The sequence below is a fragment of the Phyllobates terribilis genome, unplaced genomic scaffold, assembly GCF_046119375.1.
Source record: "Phyllobates terribilis strain yellow unplaced genomic scaffold, ASM4611937v1 Scaffold_1__5_contigs__length_1240528914, whole genome shotgun sequence".
NCBI lineage: Eukaryota > Metazoa > Chordata > Amphibia > Anura > Dendrobatidae > Phyllobates > Phyllobates terribilis.
In genome coordinates, this window is record NW_027362761.1 from 1,095,966,453 (window position 1) to 1,095,989,876 (window position 23,424).

The window sequence follows — 23,424 nt, forward strand, 5'->3', positions numbered from 1 at the left end:
TCAATAAGGATGGTGTGAGATACTTTGTCAAATATTTTGGTGAAGTCAAGATATACTACATCTACAACATTTCCCTGATCCACCGAGTCAGTGATTCTGTCATAGAAGGAAATTAAGTTAGTCTGACATGACTTGTTAGTTACAAACCCATGCTGACTCTGGTTAATCACTTAATTCTTATCCAGGTACTTACATACATGTTGTTTAATAATTTGTTCAAAGATCTTTCCTGGTATAGAAGTCAGACTCACCGGCCTATAGTTCCCTGGGTCCACCTTCTTCCCCCTTTTGAAGATAGGAACAACATTTGCTCTTCTCCAGCCTTCTGGGACTTCTCCTGTTCTCCAAGAATTTTCAAAGATTATGGAGAGTGGTTCTAAAATTTCTTCTACGATCTCCTTCAGTACTCAGGGGTGTAATTCATCTGGACCTGGAGACTTGAACTCATTTATGTTAGCTAAATGTTCCCTCACAATCTTTCTGTTTACAGATAACCTGGATTCTTCTATTCCTTTAATAGGATAGTGAAGATCAGTTGATGTTACATTTTCTTTCTGATAGAAAAAGGATGCAAAATAGGAATTAAAAAGTTCGGCCTTCTCAACATCCTTTCTTACCATTTCACCATTTTCATCCTGTAAAAATCCTATAGCATCTTTGACTTTTCTTTTACTTTTGACATACCCCCAAAATCCTTTTTTATTGCTTTTGAAATCTCTTGCAAGCCTTAATTCATGGTCAGCTTTAGCTAACCTGATACGTGCCCTACAGGTTCTGCAGACTGCATTATAATCTTCTTTAGATATGCCTCCCTCTTTCCATTTGATAAACATTTCTTTCTTTCTTTTTAGCATGTGTTTAAGTTCTGTGTTCATCCATCCTGGTTTCCTTAAATGCTTCCCATTCTTACTACTTTTCGGGATGGTTAACGATTGTGCTTTGAGAATCTCATTTTTTTAAATTTCCCATCCTTCCTGGACATTTTTGTCCTTAAAGACATCCAGCCATTGGATCCCTCCTATTCGCTTTCAGAGTAGCTTAAAATCTGAGTTTCTGAAATCTAACCTTGAAGTTTGAGTCTTCACATGTCTTCCTCCTCTAGTTATCCAAAATTCTATAATAGCATGATCGCTACCTCCTAGGGTCCCAGCCACCTTTACCTCCTCAACCATTTCCTCCCTGTTTATAAGGAATAGATCCAAAGTAGCAGAGCCCCTTGTTTTCTCCCCTACCTTTTGGAAGATAAAGTTGTCAGCAAGAGAGGATAAGAATTTGCTTGACCTGTTAGTTTTACTTGAGATTCCCAACAAATGTCTGGATGGTTGAAATCTCCCATGACCACTACGTCATATTTTTTGGAGAACTTGGTCATTTGATACATAAAGAGTTCATCCATATCTTCAGCTTGCCCAGGTGGCCTGTAGTAAATGCCTACAATGGTGTCCTTTCCGTTGTTCTCTCCTTGTATTCTTACCCAAACAGTTTCCACAGAACTCCCAGTCTCTGAAGCTTCAATCTCTGTGCAGATATACGCTTTTCTAACATACAATGCGACACCTCCTCCTCGTTTATCAAGTCTGTTTCTTGCAAATAAGTTGTATCCTTTTAGCCTTTTATTCCAATCATGTGTATCGTCCCACCAAGTTTCAGTGATTCCAATGACATCATATTCCTTTTCCTGCATTAGTAGTTCCAATTCTCCTTGTTTGTTGCCCATGCTTTGTGCATTTGTATAAAAACATTTTAGTTTGTGATTGGTTTCTCTTCCTCCCATATTTTTATTATTTAAATTGTTTTGTCTTTGTTCTTCCTTTCCACTTCCAGTAGCAGAGATCTCAATAGTATTTGTCAGCTGTATGGCTTTTTCTGGCCTTTTGCTTCCCTTCCCACATTGTTCTAGTTTAAAGCTCTTCTGATGAGTGTAGCAAGGCGACTTCCAAATACATGTTTTCCAGTCTTCGTAAGGTGCACCCCATCTCTAGCAAGTAGTCCATCGTATAGGTAATTCATTCCGTGATCCAGAAATCCAAATCCTTGTTGACGGCACCATCGACGTAGCCAGTTGTTCACCTGTAGAATCTTATTCCACCTCATTGTTCCATGGCCATCCACTGGGAGGATGGATGAGAAGACCACCTGCGCTCCCAATTCTTTCACTTTCTTGCCTAAGTTTCCAAAGTCACTGCAGATGGTTTCCAGGTCCTTTCTTGCGGTGTCATTTGTCCCCACATGTATTAGCAGGAATGGGTAGTGATCTGTAGGTCTGAAGAGTCTTGATATCCTGTCAGACACATCTTTAATTTTTGCTCCTGGAATACAGCACATTTCTCTTGAGGTTATGTCTGGTCTGCAGATAGCGGCCTCTGTTCCTCTCAACAGGGAATCCCCCATGACCACCACTCTCCGTTTTTCCTTCACAACATTCTTCTTTCTCCATCCAGGAGGATTCTGAGGGCTTACAAGGTTATTCATTGCTGGCAAAGTCTTATTTTGCTGTATTTCTTCATGGTGCTCCTGCGAGAGAGCCTGGTACTGGTTCCTGAGCAGTATAGGTGCTGACTGCCTCTCGATCCTCCTGCTTCTCTGGGTCACATGATTCCATTCCTCTGTTTCGTCAGGTGCAGTTCGAATTTCTTCTCTTTCTGAATCATGAAGAGATAATTCTGCTCTGTCTAAGAACTCTTCACCTTCCTTAATGATTTTCAAGGTAGTTAACCTCTCTTCTAGATTTCGCAACTTTTCCTCCAACAGGGACACAAGCTTGCATTTCTGGCATGTGAAGTTTGGCTTTTCCACTGGCAAGTCTGTGAACATGTAGCAGGATATGCAGCTCACCAAATGGCTCCTGGACTCTTCCATGTTCTTATTGTTAATGTGTTATGAAAACAGTGAAAAACGCTCCAAAATTCAGAGACTCTTCACTTATCCCAAAATGCAGTGGGAATATGCAAATTATCTCCTCAGGACTCCTGGCCCCTGGTTTACCGATGTCCTCCTTTCAGCTCTAACGGCCAAAATCCAGTGTTCTTTGAGCTCGCGGAGACTCTTCACTTATCCCAAAATGCAGTGGGAATATGCAAATTATCTCCTCGGGACCTCTCCCCTGGTTTACCGATGTCCTCCTTTCAGCTCCAACAGTCAAAATCCAGTGTTCTTTGAGCTCGCGGAGACTCTTCACTTATCCCATCTCATCACATTCTCTGTACAATATTCACACCAGGCTCGGACTAGGCCTCAAACATTACTCTGAGCCGTTTAGTCGCAGGGAAGAGTGGGGAAATGGAAGCAATAGAAAAATGAAGATACGCCAAAGCACCGGATGGTACGAAATGTGAGCAGTGAAGAGTGTCTTTTTTTTTTTTTTTTTTTTTAAAGAGGTGGTCCACTACATCGTATAATCCCCCCATCGATTTACACCTTTTAAATAAGTATTTTTATAGATACCTTCTGCTGCCATATGTGCCTGTGAGCGGCGCTATTGCTTGTAGCTCAGTCCGCATCGCGTGACCCCGGCTGCAGCCGCCGCTGACATCCGCTGATTTCAACTTCTGGATTTCCTGGATTCACCCAGGCGTGACCCAGTCGCATGAACCCCTCCTGAGTGACTGGGAGGTGGGCGGCGTTTCACCGCACGTCACAGCCCAGTAGCCAGCGCGCGCTTGCGGCCAATGAAAGCAGAGGAGAGGAATTATGGCTGCTCTGTTGCACTTTTTCTTCTTGGATTAGAGAAGTGTGAAAATTTAGCAATGTTTTCTCTCCCTACTTGGTGATAAGCAGAGAGATCATGTCATCCATACTTCCTAGCTATAGGGAAAGAAGATAAAAACAGACTAAAATAATAAAATCAGAGAATCCCTGTAAGAGCAGCAAGGTCTGCCTGCGAGAAACTAAGCTAAAACTGGTCAGCTCTCCGCGCCTCTCAACAGCTTTTCCTCTCCTGCAGGCCAATACTTATCTACTCAGTGTCTACCTCCTAGTGGTTACAGCTATGGCCCATGGTCTCTGTGTCCCCCAATAGATGAGAAATTAATATCGTGTCAGTTTAATACACCAATGTGATTGGATGTTCATGAGAAGATACCATTTGTAGTCACTCTTACGGTAGATTGTGCTGGCTTTTTGCCCAAACTTGAGATCAGATTAAAAATGAGTGTTCACGTACTTTACCTGCGTAGTTATCTCCTGCCCTAAGGGTTTCTCAAGGATTTTCTAACCTATTTGTGTGTGACATTCTTGGCTCTTTGACAGACAGGTCAATGTCTCCAATGCTTTCCAGACCACATAGCCTTAGGTTCTATTCACATCTGTGTTGCGGGTTCCATTATAACCGTAAACCACAGCGCTGCCGGATCCGTCACTTATTCTGTAAGTGGGTCAGGTGAGGTTCTACCGTACTAGCATCAGGAATAGCAGGTTATATGACGGAATCTGTGCCTTACTTTCACCAGACACAACCATCTAGTCAATCTATCCTACTGCAAATGTATAAGAGGCAACTTTGGCCGTAACACATCCAAAAGATCATAGTATGCCACTGTTGCCTCTCAGCCCAGTAGAAGGGGTTGCATTGTGCTGGTATCATGAGTTGCAACAAAAGAAGAAAAAAAATCCAACTGGTTCCAACTTCTAGCAATTTGCCTGCCATAGAACTTTGCGGGTGGCAATGTGACTCCATTCACTTGCATTATGCTGTGATGTAGTAGCGGCTTGGAGCGATTTTTAGCTATAAAAGCTGTGTTGAGGCCAAAGTTGTTGTGTAGCCCCAACCTACGTGATAAAACAACAAGTACTATAAAGTACTATAAATCACACAAACAAGATAAAACCACAGATTCAGCTTCTGTGAAACGGACTTTAATGAAGCTTCTTATATAGTTACAATATTATACAAACCAAAGTACTGTTTTAAGACTATACACAGAAAAACACAGGTAAGACTGTAAAATAAAGTACACCTGAGAAAAGTGCTCGAGAATGGCCAGAAAATAGACAGATCTGAATTGTACTAAAAAGCTACGTGTGTGTGAAGTCTTCCCCTACTACTGTACACTTAACAGGAAGACTCCTCATGGTCCGCCAGTCTTCTGCACGTCTCCATCCAGTTCCAGGACTTGATCTGGCTGCAGTACTCCTCCGTCTCGCACTTCACTTCTTACTTTGCTTTTTTAGCTCTTGCTTTACCTGGCTTTTTGTCTCCGCCTTTTTCAATCTTAGAAGACTTTGAGGGTTTTGTTTTCTTAGTCTAGAAATGAAAAAAAAAAAATTGTTATCAGTATAAAAATAAGAAACTAAAGACATCTTCAAGTACAATCTAGAAGTTTGCTTTAAATGAGCACATGAAAAGCAGCTATTCAGCTAGGCACAGGAGCGCGCGGATGCAGTGATGTCCAAATGCTCTTTACTGTCTGCTACTGTAATTTTCAGGCTAATGCATAGAAAATTATATAAAAATTATTATAACAGTCCTCGGACCCTCAAAAGATCAGATTTTGTGTTAGCCTATTCCCTTTCTACAGGAAGTGACATCAGTGATGGTACAATGTCCTCTCCTCCTTATAGGCTAAGGACTCTTGCATCATTCTTTCTCTTTTGTTGTTTCTTAACACTCCATCCCTTTTGTTCTTTTTGCCATTTTTGGATCTGTTATGTCAGTCTAGGCAATTTTACAACTACACACAGAACATTATATTAAAGATGGCCGAAACAACCAATTTTGGCAGTATTGGCCAACGATGTAATGGGTACGAAGTTTTCAATTTTAAATGGGTATTTTCAAGTTGTTAAATTGCTTTGAATAGGTAGACACCATGAACGTAAGCAAGTTTGTAACTGATTTGCTTTTTCTATCTGCTGTCATGTCATCTACCTGTAATGAGAGTTTTTATGTTTCATAGTGTACAGCTGGTTTCCATGGAGCATGGCCACCAGACCTGGCTGAGTGTGCAATTATTTCATAATAGGGGTCAACTCTTAACCTCCCAGTCAGTTCTCTCCAGTGCACGGATTTCTATTCAGCAGTAAACTGCTCACTTCCCTCCTCCTCCTCATCTTCTGAAGAGATGCAGTTATACGTCACCAGCCCTGCAGTTTTCAATGAAGGTCTCCTAATCACAGCTCTGTCTCTCCATTCTCCTAGTCCAGAGCTGTGTGCTTGTACAAATATTATCTGTGTGTACATACGGTGATAACAGTTTACACTCCAGAACTAACCACTGATAGCTGAATGTGTTACAGCAGAATTACAGTTCTATTCACCAGAGCTGTCACTCATGGAGGAGGGCCCACCCTGCTAGAAACCAGGAAGTGAAAAACTGGACAGCTGTGTGCTACTCAAGAGACAACTTGAGAATAACCCTTAAGTTGATGACAGATGTCAGGGTAAAGAAGGTTCAAGCATGTTTGATTCTTTGATCATGGAATAAATAAGCCACCACCAGAGGTGACTGGCAGCTGCTTAATCCTCTCCCCATTCAGAACACATGCATGCTCCATTGAGCCAAATGGACATGTGTATTGGAGGAAAGAAGGGTAGGGGGTTCGGGAGGGATAGCTGTCCGTTGATCAAATCACGAATCATCTATGGCCAGCTTTGGGCCATGCGACTGGATTAATGGGAAACAAAGAATACATGGCAAATACATCCCAAAATGCCATTGCTAATGACTTGTGTGCATAACTCAGAGCAATACAAAGTGAAGTCAGAGGTTAAGCAGGAAGCTTTTAAAAGCAACGTCATCTCTCCCGCTCCTCTCACCTCAAGCCAAAATGATATATTTATTTCCAGATGTTTTAGCCAAAGAACCAGCAATTAATTTCCCAAAGGGGCATGAGCCATTTTAACGCTGAATGTTATTAAAAAAAAAACTAAACCTACAGATCGCTACAGGCACAAGAATCTAATTACTGGCATATTATAAGGAAAGAGATATCAAATAAATATTTCTAAGTTCTGTGCACAGTAATTATTGTTGCCCATAACCTGCTACATATAAGATCACATGGAGCTTTATCCACTTAAAGGGAATGTGTCATCAAAAAAGTTATTTTCAACAATTGAAAAAAAAAAAAAAAAAAGTTAATTTTTTTTTTAAATTAAAACCGGAAGAATTATTTTCATTGGTGTAAAATATGAAAAATAATTTAAACAACTTTGATATTTTCAACTTTTAAACACTAGGGGGAGTAGCTGCTGAAATTTGCCATGAAAACCCAGTGCTCTGCTAGCTCGCATTACGACTGCTGTAAATGTGGGCGGGATCTGCTCCGTGTGTGTGATGTCAAACTCCCTGGGTGTTTGCAAAACAATAAGAGGAAATGAAGTTTAGGATGACAGGCCAAAGACATTTTATGGTTGCTGCAAAGTGATTCTCAGATGCTGATAGTGTCACCATGGACGGCTGGCAGCACAGACTCTGATAGTTGGTACTGCTCGTTGTACCACATGTTGGGATTAGACACACGGACTGTATCATTTGTGATTACATACGCAGACTATCACGTGCTGGGATAACATACGCGGACTGTATCACGAGCTGGAATTACATATGCAGATTATATCAAGTGCTGGGATTAGATACGTGGACTGTATCACTCGGGATTAAATATGCGGACTGTATCACACAGGAAGGGATTAGAGATAGGGCTTAGAGTAGTATTTGATACAAGCCTCAGCAGACTGTATCACACAGGATGGAGTCAGATACATGGCATATCACACATAATGGAATTAGATGCACAGCTCAGCAGACAGCGTTGCACATAATGTGATTAGATGCACGGTTCAGGGCACCATGTCACACATGATGGGATTAGATGCATGGCTCTGCAGGCTGTATCACACATGATGGGAATAGATGCATGGCTCTGCAGGCTGTATCACACATGATGGGATTAGATACGTGGCTCTGCAGGCTGCATCACATATCATTGTATTAGATTCACTGTTCTGCTGTGTCAGTGTAAAGCCTCCTTCAGATGTCTGTAATGCAGGAACGTGTGAATGAAGTTTACACTGGTGTAGCAGAGCTCAGTCAGTGATCAGAGCACAGCAGCTGTGCACGGAAAGCTGTGGCGACAGCGGCGGTGTGCGCAGGTATTGTACTACAAATTCCAGGCTACAGAGCTATTCTCACCGCTAGAAGTCTTCGCTACACGCAGTATTCTTACTGCTCAGAGCAGCCCTTCGGCGTGAACTTCTTCCAGTGGTGAGAACAGCTGGGTAGCCTGACAGTAGTACATCAGGCGGCAGATCACTGCTCGCCGCATCCAGCATCTCCTGTCCCCTCTCACCGCTGAACACTAAGCAGTGACCGGAGGAAATTGTTGCTCGCAGCACAGCAGTGGATTTCAACAACATGGCACCTGTCTACCCCCACAGCTGTGGACAGCCTAGGGGGGTGTTCAGTTCACAGCTGAGCATAGGACATCGGGTGGGACACCTATCGCCCCCTATGTCCAGGGGCTGCCGTATTTGCAGTGTGCACGTGTTGTGCTCAGACACTTACACACCAGCAAATAAAAATGGCAGCCCTCAGTGGCTGCAGAAAATAATAAATAAAAAAAAAAAAATTTCATTTTGCATTAAAAATAATTTAATTATTCAATCAATAATTATTAATACAAAAAAAAACAATGGAAGCTGAACTGATTGTTTTTTGTGAGTAGCAAAGACAGTTTTTCGTTAAGACAGTCAAATGGGCGAACCAAATCCTTTACCTTTATCATTGCGTCGCCCGTGACATCATCTTCCTGTTTCTCTTCACCCTGGGTGTCGTCAACATTGGCCTCTGCGCCGTATTCAGACTGGAGCACAGAGGTAGCATCTTTTTTAGAGGCTTTAACTATTTGCAGAGAGTAAGGTGTGAGATGGCTCTCCTTGTTGTAGCCACGTGTGAACGCCGCTTTCACCTGAAAGACATTTCGGCCTGTTATTCTTCGCCGTGGATAAGGACGCGTTCACATATGCCTAATGGCCCCTATTCTGTGCTGCACAGACAGTTTCTGATCCTATAATTGAGATTCTCTACGGGTTTGTGATACATTTTTTGTCCACAGTTTCTGATTTAAAAGCTTCTATTTCACCAGTAAAAGTCTCTGATCACTGGCAAAGCAGCAGGAAACCGGCCGACTTCACAATGGGTGAAGGCTCCATAAGGATAATGGACAGCTGAGTGCTCCTGAGTTTTCACAGGAGACAGCAGAGAAAACCATTGTTACTTGGCAAGGGTGATGATTTATTTCCTGACGAACAAAAGGGTCTCTCACCCGAGATCATCTGTTGGGGAAGAGCTGGTGGGCTGCCTCCTATACATTAGACAGATGATATGTAATGTGTATATAGTGGTGTGTGTGGTGGCTGCTGTATAATCAGTAACAGGACATGAACACATTTTACAACTGATGAGCCACATTCAGGATTGTGTCATAAATCCACAAGGGCCCAACATCATCATATATTTACAAGGTACCTTGGAGTCCAGTTTGGAAAAAGAAGTTGGTTTTCCTCCCCAGCTGCAGATGTCCATTATGTTATCATAATCCTCCTTCATCAAGTAGTACGTGTCCATAAGATCCACCACTTCTTGTACGCCGTCTGACCCGTGTGTGGTCAATGGCTGCACCAGCTTGTCCCTCATATATGATAAGTAATCCAAGTTCAGTGCGCACTTACTAGTTCTAGTTCTGAGAGGGAGAACGTGAACTGCGTCAGTATCATCCCCTGTGATCATGCCATATCTACCATGTATCCCCGAAAATAACACCTACCCAGAAAATAAACCCTAGCGTGTTTTCACAAATTTTTGGAGTATGCTTGAAATATAAGCCCTACTCTAAAAAGAAGTCCTAGTTACAGTCAGTCAGAGTCGGCGGAAAAAAACTGGAAAATTGCCCAGGACCCTCACTCTGTTAGGGGCCCCCAGCGTTTCTATTCTGAGGTTAAGACTGCTTAATGACCCGTCTTGTGTCCATGATGTCACCAAAGGTCTTTTAACTGTGGAAGTCTAGAGAAAATGAACAGAAGACAGGCTGGTATGTACTGCATGTGCAGCGTGTGTGTGTGTATATACACGTGTATGTGCAGCGTGTGTGTGTGTGTGTGTGTGTGTGTGTGTGTGTGTGTGTGTGTGTGTGTGTGTGTGTGTGTGTGTGTGTGTGTGTGTGTATATACACGTGTACAGTACAGACCAAAAGTTTGGACACACCTTCTCATTTAAAGATTTTTCTGTATTTTCATGACTATGAAAATTGTACATTCACACTGAAGGCATCAAAACTATGAATTAACACATGTGGAATTATATACTTAACAAAAAAGTGTGAAACAACTGAAAATATGTCTTATATTCTAGGTTCTTCAAAGTAGCCACCTTTTGCTTTGATGACTGCTTTGCACACTCTTGGCATTCTCTTGATGAGCTTCAAGAGGTAGTCACCGGAAATGGTCTTCCAACAATCTTGAAGGAGTTCCCAGAGATGCTTAGCACTTGTTGGCCCTTTTGCCTTCACTCTGCGGTCCAGCTCACTCCAAACCATCTCTATTGGGTTCAGGTCTGGTGACTGTGGAGGCCAGGTCATCTGGCGTAGCACCCCATCACTCTCCTTCTTGGTCAAATAGCCCTTACACAGCCTGGAGGTGTGTTTGGGGTCATTGTCCTGTTGAAAAATAAATGATGGTCCAACTAAACGCAAACCGGATGGAATAGCATGCCGCTGCAAGATGCTGTGGTAGCCATGCTGGTTCAGTATGCCTTCAATTTTGAATAAATCCCCAACAGTGTCACCAGCAAAGCACCCCCACACCATCACACCTCCTCCTCCATGCTTCACGGTGGGAACCAGGCATGTAGAGTCCATCCGTTCACCTTTTCTGCGTCGCACAAAGACACGGTGGCTGGAACCAAAGATCTCAAATTTGGACTCATCAGACCAAAGTACAGATTTCCACTGGTTTAATGTCCATTCCTTGTGTTCTTTAGCCCAAACAAGTCTCTTCTGCTTGTCGCCTGTCCTTAGCAGTGGTTTCCTAGCCGCTATTTTACCATGAAGGCCTGCTGCACAAAGTCTCCTCTCAACAGTTGTTGTAGAGATGTGTCTGCTGCTAGAACTCTGTGTGGCATTGACCTGGTCTCTAATCTGAGCTGCTGTTAACCTGCGATTTCTGAGGCTGGTGACTCGGATAAACTTATCCTCAGAAGCAGAGGTGACTCTTGGTCTTCCTTTCCTGGGATGGTCTTCATGTGAGTCAGTTTCTTTGTAGTACTTGATGGTTTTTGCAACTGCACTTGGGGACACTTTCAAAGTTTTCCCAATTTTTCGCACTGACTGACCTTCATTTCTTAAAGTAATGATGGCCACTCATATTTCTTTACTTAGCTGCTTTATTCTTGCCATAATACAAATTCTAACAGTCTACTCAGTAGGACTATCAGCTGTATATCCACCAGACTTCTGCACAACACAACTGATGGTCCCAACCCCATTTATAAGGCAAGAAATCCCACTTATTAAACCTGACAGGGCACACCTGTGAAGTGAAAACCATTTCCGGTGACTACCTCTTGAAGCTCATCAAGAGAATGCCAAGAGTGTGCAAAGCAGTCATCAAAGCAAAAGGTGGCTACTTTGAAGAACCTAGAATATAAGACATATTTTCAGTTGTTTCACACTTTTTTGTTAAGTATATAATTCCACATGTGTTAATTCACAGTTTTGATGCTTTCAGTGTGAATGTACAATTTTCATAGTCATGAAAATACAGAAAAAATCTTTAAATGAGGTGTGTCCAAACTTTTGGTCTGTACTGCACACGTGTATGTGCAGCGTCTGTGTGTGTATACACACGTGTATGTGCAGCGTCTCTGTGTGTGTGTATACACACGTGTATGTGCAGCGTCTCTGTGTGTGTGTATACACACGTGTATGTGCAGCGTCTCTGTGTGTGTGTATACACACGTGTATGTGCAGCGTCTCTGTGTGTGTGTATACACACGTGTATGTGCAGCGTCTCTGTGTGTGTGTATACACACGTGTATGTGCAGCGTCTCTGTGTGTGTGTATACACACGTGTATGTGCAGCGTCTCTGTGTGTGTGTATACACACGTGTATGTGCAGCGTCTCTGTGTGTGTGTATACACACGTGTATGTGCAGCGTCTCTGTGTGTGTGTATACACACGTGTATGTGCAGCGTCTCTGTGTGTGTGTATACACACGTGTATGTGCAGCGTCTCTGTGTGTGTATACACACGTGTATGTGCAGCGTCTGTGTGTGTGTATACACACACGTGTATGTGCAGCGTCTGTGTGTGTGTATACACACACGTGTATGTGCAGCGTCTGTGTGTGTGTATACACACACGTGTATGTGCAGCGTCTGTGTGTGTGTATACACACGTGTATGTGCAGCGTCTGTGTGTGTCTACACACGTGTATGTGCAGCGTCTGTGTGTGTCTACACACGTGTATGTGCAGCGTCTGTGTGTGTCTACACACGTGTATGTGCAGCGTCTGTGTGTGTCTACACACGTGTATGTGCAGCGTCTGTGTGTGTCTACACACGTGTATGTGCAGCGTCTGTGTGTGTCTACACACGTGTATGTGCAGCGTCTGTGTGTGTCTACACACGTGTATGTGCAGCGTCTGTGTGTGTCTACACACGTGTATGTGCAGCGTCTGTGTGTGTCTACACACGTGTATGTGCAGCGTCTGTGTGTGTCTACACACGTGTATGTGCAGCGTCTGTGTGTGTATACACACGTGTATGTGCAGCGTCTGTGTGTGTATACACACGTGTATGTGCAGCGTCTGTGTGTGTATACACACGTGTATGTGCAGCGTCTGTGTGTATACACACGTGTATGTGCAGCGTCTGTGTGTGTATACACACGTGTATGTGCAGCGTCTGTGTGTGTATACACACGTGTATGTGCAGCGTCTGTGTGTGTATACACACGTGTATGTGCAGCGTCTGTGTGTGTATACACACGTGTATGTGCAGCGTCTGTGTGTATACACACGTGTATGTGCAGCGTCTGTGTGTGTATACACACGTGTATGTGCAGCGTCTGTGTGTGTATACACACGTGTATGTGCAGCGTCTGTGTGTGTATACACACGTGTATGTGCAGCGTCTGTGTGTATACACACGTGTATGTGCAGCGTGTGTATATACATGTGTATGTGCAGCGTGTGTGTGTATATACATGTGTATGTGCAGCGTGTGTGTATACATGTGTATGTGCAGCGTGTGTGTGTATATACATGTGTATGTGCAGCGTGTGTGTGTATATACATGTGTATGTGCAGCGTGTGTGTGTATATACATGTGTATGTGCAGCGTGTGTGTATATACATGTGTATGTGCAGCGTGTGTGTATATACATGTGTATGTGCAGCGTGTGTATATACATGTGTATGTGCAGCGTGTGTGTGTATATACATGTGTATGTGCAGCGTGTGTATATACATGTGTATGTGCAGCGTGTGTGTATATACATGTGTATGTGCAGCGTGTGTGTATATACATGTGTATGTGCAGCGTGTGTGTGTATACATGTGTATGTGCAGCGTGTGTGTGTATATACATGTGTATGTGCAGCGTGTGTGTGTATACATGTGTATGTGCAGCGTGTGTGTGTATATACATGTGTATGTGCAGCGTGTGTGTATATACATGTGTATGTGCAGCGTGTGTGTGTATATACATGTGTATGTGCAGCGTGTGTGTGTATACATGTGTATGTGCAGCGTGTGTGTGTATACATGTGTATGTGCAGCGTGTGTGTGTGTATACATGTGTATGTGCAGCGTGTGTGTGTGTATACATGTGTATGTGCAGCGTGTGTATATACATGTGTATGTGCAGCGTGTGTGTATATACATGTGTATGTGCAGCGTGTGTGTGTATATACATGTGTATGTGCAGCGTGTGTGTGTATATACATGTGTATGTGCAGCGTGTGTGTATACATGTGTATGTGCAGCGTGTGTGTGTATATACATGTGTATGTGCAGCGTGTGTGTGTGTATACATGTGTATGTGCAGCGTGTGTGTGTATATACATGTGTATGTGCAGCGTGTGTGTATACATGTGTATGTGCAGCGTGTGTGTGTGTATATACATGTGTATGTGCAGCGTGTGTGTATACATGTGTATGTGCAGCGTGTGTGTGTATATACATGTGTATGTGCAGCGTGTGTGTGTGTATACATGTGTATGTGCAGCGTGTGTGTGTATATACATGTGTATGTGCAGCGTGTGTGTGTGTATATACATGTGTATGTGCAGCGTGTGTGTGTATATACATGTGTATGTGCAGCGTGTGTGTATACATGTGTATGTGCAGCGTGTGTGTGTATATACATGTGTATGTGCAGCGTGTGTGTGTGTATACATGTGTATGTGCAGCGTGTGTGTGCGTATACATGTGTATGTGCAGCGTGTGTGTGTGTATATACATGTGTATGTGCAGCGTGTGTGTATACATGTGTATGTGCAGCGTGTGTGTGTATATACATGTGTATGTGCAGCGTGTGTGTGTGTATACATGTGTATGTGCAGCGTGTGTGTGTATATACATGTGTATGTGCAGCGTGTGTGTGCGTATACATGTGTATGTGCAGCGTGTGTGTATACATGTGTATGTGCAGCGTGTGTGTGTATACATGTGTATGTGCAGCGTGTATGTGTATATACATGTGTATGTGCAGCGTGTATGTGTATATACATGTGTATGTGCAGCGTGTATGTGTATATACATGTGTATGTGCAGCGTGTGTGTGTGCATATACATGTGTATGTGCAGCGTGTATGTGTATATACATGTGTATGTGCAGCGTGTGTATATACATGTGTATGTGCAGCGTGTGTGTGTATACATGTGTATGTGCAGCGTGTGTATATACATGTGTATGTGCAGCGTGTGTGTATACATGTGTATGTGCAGCGTGTGTGTATACATGTGTATGTGCAGCGTGTATGTGTATATACATGTGTATGTGCAGCGTGTATGTGTATATACATGTGTATGTGCAGCGTGTGTGTGTGTATACATGTGTATGTGCAGCGTGTGTGTGCATATACATGTGTATGTGCAGCGTGTGTATATACATGTGTATGTGCAGCGTGTGTGTGTATACATGTGTATGTGCAGCGTGTGTATATACATGTGTATGTGCAGCGTGTGTGTATACATGTGTATGTGCAGCGTGTGTGTATACATGTGTATGTGCAGCGTGTGTGTATACATGTGTATGTGCAGCGTGTGTGTGCATATACATGTGTATGTGCAGCGTGTGTGTATACATGTGTATGTGCAGCGTGTGTGTGTATACATGTGTATGTGCAGCGTGTATGTGTATATACATGTGTATGTGCAGCGTGTATGTGTATATACATGTGTATGTGCAGCGTGTATGTGTATATACATGTGTATGTGCAGCGTGTGTGTGTATACATGTGTATGTGTATATACATGTGTATGTGCAGCGTGTATGTGTATATACATGTGTATGTGCAGCGTGTGTGGACATGATTATATTTGAATAAATGTGGATTGTTGTTCATGGAAAAAAAATAATACAAGCCCTTATAATAAGCCCTAACCCAGGTCTTATTTTCGGGTAACCTCGGTAGTAACAATTAGGCTGGGGCTACACGGTGACTTTAGCTGTGACATAGGTGGTGCAGCAATAGATCGCTCTATGCACTGGTACGTCACACCATGGTACAGGTGAATGGCGTTGCTTTGTGGCCCTCCAGGTACTTTGACGTCACAAGTGATTTGCAAAAAGTCAGAAACAGACTTACTAGGATTACACTATGATGTAGCAGCAGCTTACAAGGATCTTTGGCCACGCCACCTGTCGCAGACACATTTGCCCCAGCCTAAGGATAATTACTGTTATGTGACAAGTGTTTTTCGGATAGTCCAGTACTCCGGATCACCGGCAGGCTTAGGTAAGTGATTCCACATAAACAGGTAGTTTAAGAACCTATGAAATACTTAAAGAAGGGCTCTTACCTAAGCGATGTGTGCATGGCCAGCTCCTGGGTGATGCGGTCATGTTTCCCCGTACTGGAGTATTTCCCCAGCCAACTAGGAAAACTTGGAAACTGTGACATGTAGCCCCTCATCAGCTCTCCGGGAAGGACACTGGCATAAATCGCCTACGCACAGAATTACACAGTCAAGAAAAAGTATTGGAGGAAGAAGAAGATATTTGCCAAATGTTTTCTCCATCAGCCTCAAAAAAACAACATGTAGAATTCAGTGTGACATTGCTGTGTGCTCAGGAGACCTGGTCCATTAGGTTCCTGGCGGATCACGCTCCTCTTCATACCCTGAGCAGGACTTGATTGCTGGGGTTTGTAGTACATACAGTACCTGCTCTGATGTGTGAAAACTACGGTATAGGAGGCGTATTATAGAGGTCACTGCCAGTTATATACAGTATAAGATGGTAAATTCCATGCTGTGTATTGCCGCTACGCCCCATTTACTTGAATGTGATCAGGCATCAATTTTCTAGTACTGGAAAATCCCTTTAAGCCCTTCATGACCAGACTGTTTTATGTTTTTGCGCTTACATTTATTTTTCTAACTGCAGAAATATAAACCATGCAAGTCTGGAATATTCCAAGAGCCAGAACTTTTTGTTTTTCCAGTGACATATCCCTCAATAAATAATCCCCCATATGGCGGAGTTGTAATTTTATCATATAATGTACTGAAAGATGGAAAAAAAATTCCAATTTTTTTACGGAGTTTGTTGTGTAGGAAAAATGACTTCGCTGTACGATTCTTCAGGTCGGTGCAATTACAGTGATACCAAACTTAATGTGCAACCGAGTCTGATTTCAGCAGTTTTGTTTTAAAAAAAGAAAAAAAACAAGGTGATGCCGTTTTCTAAAACAAGAAACTTTTTATTATTTCTCCCTTGATGGATCTGTGTGAAAATGGATTTCTGCCATCGGGAGCTGACATTGCTATCTGTACCATATTATTCCACGTTTAGTTCACTTTTTATTGCATTTTTAGCGGAAGTTCGGTGATCCAAAATCATCAACTCTGGAGTTTCGCTTGTTTCTTTTAGTGAACGATTTAAATGATTTTATATTTTGATAGTTTTATGGACATCAAATATGTTTTTTTTTTGTTTTTTTTTACATTATTTGTTCTTTTATTTATTTTAATGAGGAAAAGGGGTGCGATTTTCTTTTTTGTAAAAACATTTTTTTCCCTATTTTGACTTTGTGTTAGTCCCTCTAGAGCAGGGTTGTTTATGGCCCTCGATGACCATTTATCTGGCCCCCGGGCAGATTCCAGGGGACCACAGTGCTTGGGACGGCAGCTGTAATTTGAGTGTCACTGATGAACACTGAGGCGCTTGCAATGAAAAATTACATCCTGACCCTAGTGTCATTGTCAGGATGTACTTTGTTTGGAGCAAGTACGCAATTTGTACGGCCCCCAAAGGATGATATAAATATTCAAATGGCCCTTGGCAAAAAAAAACAAAAAAATTCCCTGCCCTGCTCTAGAGGACTAGAATGTGCTCCCATGAGGCCTTCAGCAGGTCCCAGCCTGCCATGGGGCCTTCAGCAGGTCCCAGCCTGCCATGGGGCCTTCAGCAGGTCCCAGCCTGCCATGGGGCCTTCAGCAGGTCCCAGCCTGCCATGGGGCCTTCAGCAGGTCCCAGCCTGCCATGGGGCCTTCAGCAGGTCCCAGCCTGCCATGGGGCCTTCAGTAGGTCCCTGCCTGCCATGGTAACTCATTGGCACAGCACTGCTGCTACAGGTGGGGATGCTGGCTGAGTGACACAGCTGGCATCTGCCAGGTATGGTGCGGACTCAGTTCCTGTGCCTACTCCATAACACCTCTGGTGCCCATATGAGGTAACTTTATGTTAAATGATCGTACAGGGGTTATATTAAACTTAAACACAGTGCTAAGAGGTGTCCATCTTTTTGGCAGCTGCAGGCAGTGAATAGGTTATCGCTTACATCCTTGTCTATACCAGTAAGTGCTCTGTATCCGTGAACTGGAGCGCCAATTGCTATGGAGATTTAATAAAAATGCAATTCACACTGAACTTCGAGACTATTGATCTAAATAAAAAGCACTCAACATTCACTTTCAGCCTTAGGATAAGATCCCATGTAGCATCTCCTCTGTGAATCTCCCTCAGCAGCATTTACTTCTGCGGATATCACTGCAAAGAAGGAGTGAAGATCGGCAAAGGGGAAGACTCACACCTGCAGACACAGCATAACCTGACCGGCTGCAGATCTCAAACCCATAGTTCTTGACAATTTACGCTGCGGTTGTTTCTCAGCACATGCATGAGATTTCTTCAGATCTCCTGCACCGTGAATCATTTTTCCTCAAGTTAATATACAGTGAAAATCTGCTACAGTTCTGCTAGATGGTAAAAACCTGTAGGTGGAATCTTGTTCTACAAACTACTTGTTAAACTTGAATACTTCTGTCCCTTATAGGGTCCTAATAGTCTTTGTTAATTTAAAAAAGGTGAAAATTGAGTAATTTACTATTAAAATAATTTACCTGTGTAGGCAAGAGGCTCCAGACCTGCTTACTACGAATAGCCCTGTCTACAAGATCGCCATCACATATACTGTCTGCTGCCTTGCTCAGGAGCAGCAAGTGTTTCTTCAGATTTCCTCTAAAAAAGCAAAATAAGAAATTAGGCTCGTTAGACAATTCTGTCTATGTAGAAGTCAAGTCGAGTAAATCATCAGATTAGAGGCTCTTACCCGGCAGCTGCAGGTTTCACATGAACATAATTTTCTTGAACAAATAGAGGAGCCATCGAGTAGTCATGGAAGAAGAGATCCGATTTGTCTATCAGGGTCATGTGAGCAGTTTCTTCACCGCTAAAAAACACCTTGCGCACAACATCAAAAGGACCCTGATAAAACCAAACATATGTAACCATAATTAAGAGGTGCCAGCCAGCAGAGAAGAGGAGGACCAGGTATACCAGCCAGCAGAGAAGGAGGAGGACCAGGGATACCAGCCAGCAGAGAAGGAGGAGGACCAGGGATACCAGCCAGCAGAGAAGGAGGAGGACCAGGGATACCAGCCAGCAGAGAAGGAGGAGGACCAGGGATACCAGCCAGCAGAGAAGGAGGAGGACCAGGGTTACCAGCCAGCAGAGAAGGAGGAGGACCAAGGATACCAGCCAGCAGAGAATGAGGAGGACCAGGGATACCAGCCAGCAGAGAAGGAGGAGGACCAGGGATACCAGCCAGCAGAGAAGGAGGAGGACCAAGGATACCAGCCAGCAGAGAAGGAGGAGGACCAAGGATACCAGCCAGCAGAGAAGGAGGAGGACCAGGGATACCAGCCAGCAGAGAAGGAGGAGGACCAGGGATACCAGCCAGCAGAGAAGGAGGAGGACCAGGGATACCAGTCAGCAGAGAAGGAGGAGGACCAGGGATACCAGCCAGCAGAGAAGGAGGAGGACCAGGGATACCAGCCAGCAGAGAATGAGGAGGACCAGGGATACCAGCCAGCAGAGAATGAGGAGGACCAGGGATACCAGCCAGCAGAGAATGAGGAGGACCAGGGATACCAGCCAGCAGAGAATGAGGAGGACCAGGGATACCAGCCAGCAGAGAAGAGGAGGACCAGGGATACCAGTCAGCAGAGAAGAGGAGGACCAGGGATACCAGCCAGCAGAGAAGAGGAGGACCAGGGATACCAGCCAGCAAGGAAGAGGAGGACCAGGGATACCAGCCAGCAGGGAAGAGGAGGACCAGGGATACCAGCCAGCAGAGAAGAGGAGGACCAGGGATACCAGCCAGCAGAGAAGAGGAGAACCAGGGATACCAGCCAGCAGAGAAGAGGAGAACCAGAGCTACCAGCCAGCAGAGAAGAGGAGAACCAGAGCTACCAGCCAGCAGAGAAGAGGAGGACCAGAGCTACCAGCCAGCAGAGAAGAGGAGGACCAGAGCTACCAGCCAGCAGAGAAGAGGAGAACCAGGGATACCAGCCAGCAGAGAAGAGGAGGAACAGAGATACCAGCCAGCAGAGAAGAGGAGAACCAGGGATACCAGCCAGCAGAGAAGAGGAGGACCAGGGATACCAGCCAGCAGGGAAGAGAAGGACCAGGGATACCAGCCAGCAGAGAAGAGGAGGACCAGGGATACCAGCCAGCACAGAAAAGGAGGAACAGAGCTACCAGCCAGCACAGAAAAGGAGGAACAGAGCTACCAGCCAGCAGAGAAAAGGAGGGCCGGGGATACCAACCAGCAGAGAAAAGGAGGGCCGGGGATACCAACCAGCAGAGAAGAGGAGGACCGGGGATACCAGCCAGCAGGGAAGAGGAGGACCAGGGATACCAGCCAGCAGGGAAGAGGAGGACCAGGGATACCAGCCAGCAGGGAAGAGGAGGACCAGGGATACCAGCCAGCACAGAAAAGGAGGACCAGAGCTACCAGCCAGCACAGAAAAGGAGGAACAGAGATACCAGCCAGCAGAGAAGAGGAGGGCCAGGGATACCAACCAGCAGAGAAGAGGAGGACCAGGGATACCAGCAAGCAGGGAAGAGGAGAACCAGGGATACCAGCCAACAGAGAAAAGGAGAACCAGAGCTACCAGCCAGCAGAGAAGAGGAGGACCAGAGCTACCAGCCACAGAGAAAAGGAGAACCAGGGATACCAGCCAGCAGAGAAGAGGAGGACCAGGGATATCAGCCAGCAGAGAAGAGGAGGACCAGGGATATCAGCCAGCAGAGAAGAGGAGGACCAGAGATACCAGCCAGCAGAGAAAAGGAGAACCAGAGTTACCAGCCAACAGAGAAGAGGAGGACCAGAGCTACCAGCCAGCAGAGAAGAGGAGGACCAGAGCTACCAGCCAGCAGAGAAAAGGAGAACCAGAGCTACCAGCCAGCACAGAAAAGGAGGAACAGAGATACCAGCCAGCACAGAAAAGGAGGAACAGAGATACCAGCCAGCACAGAAAAGGAGGAACAGAGATACCAGCCAGCACAGAAAAGGAGGACCGGAGATACCTGACAGCACAGAATAGGAGGAACAGAGATACCAGTCGCCAAGCAAGGCCAAGTTAGAACTCCTACTAATAAACACCTATCCTGTGGATATATGATAACTGGTCACCCCCTTTAACCTCCAAGGTGGTTTGCACGTTAATGACCAGGCCAATTTTTACAATTCTGACCACTGTCACTTTATGAGGTAATTACTCTGGAACGCTTCAACGGATCCCCCTGATTCGGAGACTGTTTTCTCGTGACATATTGTACTTCATGATTGTGGTAAAATTTCTTCGATATCACTTGCGTTTATTTGTGAAAAAAAATGAAATTTGGAGAAAAATTTGAAAATTTTGCAATTTTCAAAATTTTATTTTTTATGCCCTTAAATCAGAGAGATATGTCACACAAAATAGTTAATAAATAACATTTCCCACATGTCTACTTTACATCAGCACAATTTTGGAACCCAAATTTTTTTTTTTTTTTTTTTTTTATTAGGGAGCTATAAGGGTTAAGAGTTGACCAGCGATTTCTCATTTTTCCAACAAAATTTACAAAACCATTTTTTTTTAGGGACCACATCACATTTGCCATGACAGAAAATACCCAAAAGTGACACCATTCTAAAAACTGCACCCCTCAAGGTGCTCAAACCACACTCAAGAACTTTATTAACCCTTCAGGTGCTTGAAAGGAATTTTTGGAATGTGGAAGAAAAAAATGAACATTTAACTTTTTTTCACAAAAATGTTACTTTAGACCCAATTTTTTTTTTATTTTCGCAGGAGTAACAGGAAAAAATGGACCCCAAAATTTGTTTTGCAATTTTCCCTGAGCACGCAGATACCCCATATGTGGGGAAAAAACAATGTTTGGGCGCACTGCAGGGTTCAGACGGGAAGGAGCGCCATTTGACTTTTTGAATGTAAAATTTGCTTGAATAATTAGCGGACACCATGTTGCGTTTGGAGAGCTCCTGATGTGCCTCAACAGTGGAAACCCCCCACAAGTGACACCATTTTGGAAACTAGACCCCTCAGGGAACTTATCTAGATGTGTGGTGAGCACCCTGAACCCCCAAGTGCTTTACAGAAGTTTATAACATGGAGCCGTGAAAATAAAAAAAAAAAAATCTAACTTTTTCCTCAAAAATTATGTTTTAGCCCCAATTTTTTTATTTTCACAAGGGTAAGAGGAGAAAATGGACCCCAAAAACTGTTGTGCAGTTTCTCCTGAGTACACCAATACCCCATATCTGGGGAAAATACAGTGTTTGGGCGCACGGCAGAGTTCAGAAGGGAAGGAGCGCTGTGTGACTTTTTGAACGCAAAATTGGCTGGAATTGAGAGCGGACGCCATGTCGCGTTTGGAGAGCCCCTGATGTGCCTAAATTGTGGAAACCCCCCACAAGTGACCCCATTTTGGAAACTACACCCCTCAAGGATTTTATCAAGGGGTATAGTGAACATTTTGAACCCAGAGGTGCAACACAGAATTTGATAACATTAGATATTGAATATCATATTGATATCATATTGAATAAGTTGTCATTAGTCTTGACCGCAAGTGCTCGCTACTTGAGTTTGCATCGGGTACTCAGGTATGCACCATGTATCGTGGGTGCTCGAGTGACATGCTCGAGTCCCCGCCCACATGTTTCACAGTTATTAGACAACCATAAAAAAACATGCGGGGATTGCTCGTGCATGGCAGGCAATCCCCGCGAGGTTTTTATGGCCGCGAAGCATATGGGGCAGAGACTCGAGCATGTCACTTGAGCACCCGCGATATTCAGTGCATACCCGAGCATCCGATGCAAACTCAAGTAGCGAGCACTTGCGCTCAACACTAGTAGCCATATCGACATCTTTTTTTTTTTTTTTTTTTTTTTTTTTTACTTTTGAAAAAAATCCCAACCCCAACCTTAGAGTTTATTTTTTACGCTGTTCCTCGTGCGGTATAAGTGATTAGACGACTTTATTATTCGGATCGGTACGATTACAGCGATACCAGAATCATATCGGGTTTTTATGACTGACAGCTGTCACACTCTAAAAGCCGCATTTTTTTGTAAAATCTAGTTTTTGCATCGCCATATTTTGAGAGCTATAATTTTTTCCATATTTTGGCCGAGAGTCATGTCACGGCTTGTTTTTTGTGGGATGAATTGAAGTTTTTATTGGTGCCATTTTTCAGGCACGTGACATTTTTTGATCGCTTTCTACTCCGATTTTTGGGAGGCAGAATAAACAAAAACCAACAATTCAGGAATTGGTTTTTTTTTTAAATATTTTATTCTGTTCTGCGTGTGGTAAAATTGATAAGGTATCTTTATTCTTCAGGTCATTATGCTTACAGCGGTACCACATTTATATAGTTTTTTATGTTTTGGCGCTTTTACAC

The 23,424-nt window shown here is 43.9% G+C and overlaps 1 protein-coding gene across 4 annotated transcripts in view; it reads right to left on the minus strand.

Moving 5' to 3' along the window:
* Positions 1 to 4,838: 4,838 nt before the first annotated feature.
* The window catches only part of RFC1 (replication factor C subunit 1), an 83,852-nt gene continuing 65,266 nt past the window's right edge, over positions 4,839 to 23,424 (minus strand). For all 4 annotated transcript variants that reach the window (XM_073645975.1, XM_073645995.1, XM_073645986.1 and 1 more), the window contains 6 exons: positions 18,776 to 18,930; positions 18,567 to 18,684; positions 16,023 to 16,168; positions 9,468 to 9,681; positions 8,716 to 8,907; positions 4,839 to 5,242 (listed from right to left, as the gene is read on the minus strand). In XM_073645975.1, the coding sequence (XP_073502076.1) occupies positions 5,153 to 5,242; positions 8,716 to 8,907; positions 9,468 to 9,681; positions 16,023 to 16,168; positions 18,567 to 18,684; positions 18,776 to 18,930 (915 nt within the window). In that variant the 3' untranslated portion in view covers positions 4,839 to 5,152. The remainder of the gene's footprint in view (positions 5,243 to 8,715; positions 8,908 to 9,467; positions 9,682 to 16,022; positions 16,169 to 18,566; positions 18,685 to 18,775; positions 18,931 to 23,424) is intronic.